Here is a 5,694-nt window from a genome sequence, read left to right as displayed (position 1 = left end):
TGAGTAAATAAACTGAAATACATCCCAAACAACAGTACAGTACCAAGAACGAATAAGTTAATTGAAATACGCCGCAATTAACGCACTACATTCACTGAGAGACGCGCTTGGCGTTCCATAGAAATGACCAGCGGCTCAACTTGTCGGCGGCTCAACCGGTCATAATCATCCGTTATTGTACTGTCATTTATAATTTTATGCAAAGTTATGTATTTTATTTCTATCAACAATAATCCTCTTTTTCTTATGATTAATTTTGTATTTGTACAGTGTATAAAACTCTATTTTTTTCATAACTGAACTCACAGCACTCTTGGGTCGGTATTGGGAGAGTGCACTTTATTATTTCTCTACATGTAAATATTGGAAGTTAAATTTGATGTCTTGTTGACTAATGTTTTCTGTATAGCGATTAAATATTCATCTGCAGTATTTCTTTAATCTCTCCCATGCCACCCCCCTAAATAATCACTCACTTGAAAATTATGGTGAGTATTTTATTTTCTTGCCTGCCATTTTCAAATGACAAGGCCTGGATTTGATTCAGTCTGCATACAATCATCAGCGTTGGTCAAGACAAACAAACATCTGCTGTCAATCAAAGCCCTACATTTGTATACTATACAGAATTGATAATTCACTTTTGTTTTTGACTGTCATTTGGTTGTGTCCTCAATTTCTTACTACTTCTGTATTCTTGCTCATACTGTAAGATATTGCTTATCAGATTTTCAGATTTTATCAATTTGATGGTGCATCCTTAGGCCTATACAAGATGCCCTGGATATGGCATTCTATCTTTAAACATCCTTTATAGAAGCTCAATCAATTTTTACTATTAAATGAAATGTATTAATCTAAAAACTAGGCAAGAAAAATATACAGAACATTATTAAAAACAATTTTGTTTAGGAGACAATAACATTTTGGGGTGGGGCATTCATTGAATCGTATAATTCAGATCTTTTTTCAAGCCAAAGTGAGATATTTTTTACAAAATTGGACAAAAAATTGTTCTGTTACTTGATATTGGTGATTTTCAATTTCATTAGATAGGATATGGCCAACATGTACAGTTAAATCATCGAGAAGCAAACAAAGTTAAAGCTTGATCCATTTGATCCATTAATCAAAGGTATCCCAAAATAAAGTGTCATAAAGTTGCGTGGACTGTATTTTGTACTGGTGGTGTCGGTTAGTTTATAATAACCTCTTTAAAAATCTGCCTTGACAGTGTATGGTAACTCCAACAACATTTTAGTAAACAGAACAGCTTGAATAATAGTCAATTACTTATTTAATTTTTTTTTTAAATTAACACTTGCTTAACTTCTTGAATTATATTAGCATGAAAGACATATTAATTATTTAGTTGTTCAATTGCTTAATATTACCACCATGGATTGGGAAAGGATTCACAATGCTAAATTGGTTTATGTCCAAACAGTTTCAATCATTTGTTTGTACATAACAGTTCCATATGAGTCTTAAAGTTTTGGCAAACTCCAAATTTGGGGAAAAAAAAGAAAATTGTATACTGTGCAGCACCATTCCATCTTGTAAGTGGCAAATATATTTGCTGTTGAAATGGTTGAAAATTACCACCAGTTACTTAAGTGTTCAGCAAGTTAACTCTCCAGGGAATTCTCTCAATATTAGCTGGCAAATTATAGCAGAAAATAGTACTGATCGATGTCTGCCATTATTGTATGTTATGTGTTTGGTACATAAATTTGTCAGAAATGTGCGAGTACAGTATCTAAATTGTAGGACGAGAAGGATTGCTGGCATTAAAAACTGCACTTGTCCAATGATGAGAAAATGTACGTATACAATAGAGTGCTCGTGATAATAGATGCAGCTGTCTGATTGTGAAAGGAAATTTATGGGTACTGTAAAGATTTAATAAACCACAATTATGAGTTTGTTATCAACCATGCTTTACACTACAGTCTGCTTACAAATTGATGCCAAATTCTCTAGTTCACAGTCAGTGATTATGTAGAAAGAATCCTGTGACAGAGTAGCCTACATTATCTACAAATCATGGTCAGTTCCTTGAATTTAATAAATCTCAGATTTATTCAGTACACAATCCACACCAATAATGATGATGTGTAAAAGCATTATTATTCCTGGTCATCAACGTACAGTGGTAAACCGACACAAATTGCAAGCTCCCCTGCGCTCTTGAGTTTATATAGTAGGTAACTTTATTGCCATACACGGCACACAAAATTAAACATTCAATGCACAACATCCCTATACTACTGTACTTTAGATACCAGTTTATACTCCTGTGTAGAACTAGAGAGGCAAACATAAGTAAAGTGCCTCCTCCTCTTCATAATTTGGTGAAATACTTTCAATGATTTTGCTGTTGTAGAGAGATTTATGTCTACTGTGATTTTACAAGTCTAGTCACAACTAGAATATTTCATTATCATATGATTGAAAAATTACATTTTGTCCTTACTGTACCTAGATTATGAATTCACTAAGTTTTTGTTTAAAATACAATTCTGCTTTTTGTCTTCCAACAGATTAAGAAGGAATAGAAAAACAAGGAAGTACGGCGTGCTGACAACTAATTCTGATCATTTGGAGATGGCGCCGTTAGACCAAGAAGAGGACGATGAAGACATGACAGTTTTTGAAGCAAACTCAAGATACAAATGGTAAGTTGTAGTGCCCTCTACCCTACTGCAGCGCTCATTTGATACTAATTGCAATTTTGTCCAAAAACAAATTTATTGACGTATACCTACCTGTGTTATCCTGCCTACAGGTGTTCTGCCAGGGACATGAGTTCACGTCCACTTAACCCTTATCATGCTGAAAATCGCTGGTGCGTGACATTCTAGCATGCCAAATTACTTTTACAAAACTACATAATTACACAGCAGAAATTAGTATCTCTCTTTAAATGGAATTTTCACATATTTCTTGAACTCTAACCAAAAAACTATTTATAAAAAAAATAATGCTCATAGCACATATATTCTATATGTGATACTGGTTTGTAAAAAAATTGTTTTACAATCAGGGAAATGTTCCGTTTCCGCCATCCAATTTGGCCAATTTCTTTGTATAGGCTAGGCCTAACTTCGTCTAGGCAAGGCACTAGTCCTACCTCGTCCCTGCTGTACCACCGGCGATATTAGCTTCTTCCCCATCGTAACCATCACTCTCATCACTTCCACTAGCCTACAGAAACACCATTATAATTCCACAAAAATGTTCTGGTCTCTATCCACACTATTAATCTCAAAAACATCGTGTATGGCTCGTTCCACAGTATATCGCTGCTGCGCGGCCATACTGAAACTTTCAAAAATAAGTTGACATTTTTGTTTGATTTATAAAATATTTTTTAATAAAAGTGGTTAAGATTTTTGTTTATTCGAGAAGTTCAAAATGTAAGTAACCCGGATGCAAAAACAAATGAGCATCAGAATGATATATAGACAGTATAGAGGGCGAAATCCACGTATACTTGGATGTGTCGCACTAGTGCGCCTAGGGCATTCAACGGAAAATTTTTTGCTGTCGCACTATTGCGCCTTACGACATGAAGGGTTAATTACTAAAGGAAATTGCTGCTTCTATTTTTTCTCACAATAAAATGTCTATGATTTTGTGTCTTTATCCAAGTATTGCTAAAATCGGTGCCATTTAAGTTTATTTTTGGTATTGGTAATTACTCATGAAATATCAAAATATGCTATTTCTATGCTAGTTGATTATTAATTAGCAATCGTAATTACTTATTCGAGTGTATGTCTTATTAATTATGCTAGATAGTAAAGTATATTTTAGTTTACATCAGTGAGACCTCAGCAAAGGCACATGTTCCATTCACACAATTGTTGTTCCATCTGGCTAATAGCTGTACAGTATTAGCCTTTTATTGCATAAATTACTTAAATCGATTAATTACTGAATGTAGCGTTTCTTAACAGTATGTTTTTATTAATTATACACTTATTCTTATATTACTTTTTCTTATATTACTGTTGTAAATATAATGTTTTTTAAATTTATTTCTTTGATTTCTAATTATCAAAATATAATATCAATGTCAGATGCATTTATCTTACAAGAACATCAGATGTGTGTGTGGATAACACGAGTACGAGAGCTTATGAATTACAATAATGTCCTATGCAATAGAGCTATAAACAAACATAGGAATTAAGTAATTTGATGCGGTGACGTAGTAAACATTTTAGTTTGCCATTGTTACACCAGGGGTTTAGCCAGAAAAATGAAATAGGCCGTCCAAAATGGAAGCCAGTGGGTGTGGCACTGAGCTGATGGGCGGGCCACGCCCAGCTTTGGGAATTCCCACCGAATATTGGTACGAACACAACGTACATTCAATCAATAAATGCTGTTTATCAAACTTAAATATGATTTAGCTTTAGTTTAATGTAACATTCAATAGATTTGAAGAATATAATGAATTTGCTTAAATGTAGACCAGGCCTAGTTAGGCTAGGCCGAACTGATTAGGCCAAGCCGTCCAAGCTGTCACGGTAAAAGTGGCCGTCCTAAATAATTTTAGGCCATCCAAAAGACGGCCGGACGACTCGCTGGCTAAGCCTATGTCCTACACACAAGGCACAAAAATGTCAAACAGCCAAGTACCGAAAATTAGTGTGGTATAGTAGGACAGGCAAATGAAGGTCAAATGATGATATCGGCAGAGTTCTCGGCTTATAGTAAAATGCATCACTACAGTACAGTATGTCATATTCATAACATCTGTGCAAAATAGGAGTTGTTCAAAATAAAGCTATAGACTAATATCAGGTGTAGAAGGTAAAAAAAAAACTGACAGGATGAAGATTTACAGCTCACTTGGATTTTGCAATAATTTATCAATAATATGAGAATTTCACTGGGATGCAGGAAGAAATAGGTAATGTGTTAAATTGTCCTGGATGTTGGACAATGTGTATTTAGGGCTTTAGAAATTTATGATATATTTCTGTATTATTTCTTGTGCTATAAAGTAATAATAGTAACCATTGCAATGGCCGTGTTCATCTGTGTGTCTGATGCATGCTGATGTCTTCAAATTTGTCCAAAAGTTTGTAAACAAGAAAACACAAATTTGCAAGCACCTGTTGGTTATGAATGTTTGCTTACATGCAGTATTGATCATTATCGTTGAAAACATTTTTGGATAACAATTAAAGCAGTACACAAGAACTTTATATACACTCTCCATTGTTACAGTGGATTATTGAGTCTAATTTGATGAAATCCAGAAGCAGTTGGTTGACCGTTGACCTACCCTGGGTAGTGAATGTACCAAATGCAACAACTATCTTTAGATTAAAGGACATTAAATGACATCATTTCCACCTCAAAGGAAAACATATATTTTGAGCTCTCTTTAAAGAAAAGTCATGGATCCGTTTTGTTTGTTTCCTTGTTTGTATTTATCATTACAAAGTGCAGTAAAATGCTAAAATGGCTGCATAGGGACATCAGTCCTTGCAGAGGTCTGGTAATAACACTTAATATTATTATAATGAAATGCTTTCAATATTCTTTGCTATTCTTTTACAGAAAGCACTGATCAGTAGGAAGTGAATGATGTACACCTGTTATCTTCCTTGTTTATGAGATATGCAGACAAATAACCTCCATTTACCAAAACATCAGCCCATACATAAAAAAAAC

The 5,694-nt window shown here is 34.2% G+C and overlaps 1 protein-coding gene across 1 annotated transcript; it reads left to right on the top strand.

The window, feature by feature from the left end:
• Positions 1 to 2,543: 2,543 nt before the first annotated feature.
• On the top strand, positions 2,544 to 5,694 carry LOC117119884 (membrane protein FAM174A-like; the record flags this gene model as incomplete). Its single annotated transcript, XM_033264869.1, is given in 2 exon segments — positions 2,544 to 2,678; positions 5,581 to 5,694. Coding segments are annotated over 2 exon segments (136 nt in total), but the record flags the coding sequence as incomplete, so codon positions are not given.

Source organism: Anneissia japonica, unplaced genomic scaffold (assembly GCF_011630105.1).
Source record: "Anneissia japonica isolate Jap-2015-1 unplaced genomic scaffold, ASM1163010v1 scaffold724_len3256291_cov202, whole genome shotgun sequence".
Classification (NCBI taxonomy): Eukaryota; Metazoa; Echinodermata; class Crinoidea; order Comatulida; family Comatulidae; genus Anneissia; species Anneissia japonica.
Note: the sequence above shows the minus strand (reverse complement) of the source record. Positions and strands in the feature narration are given on the sequence as shown.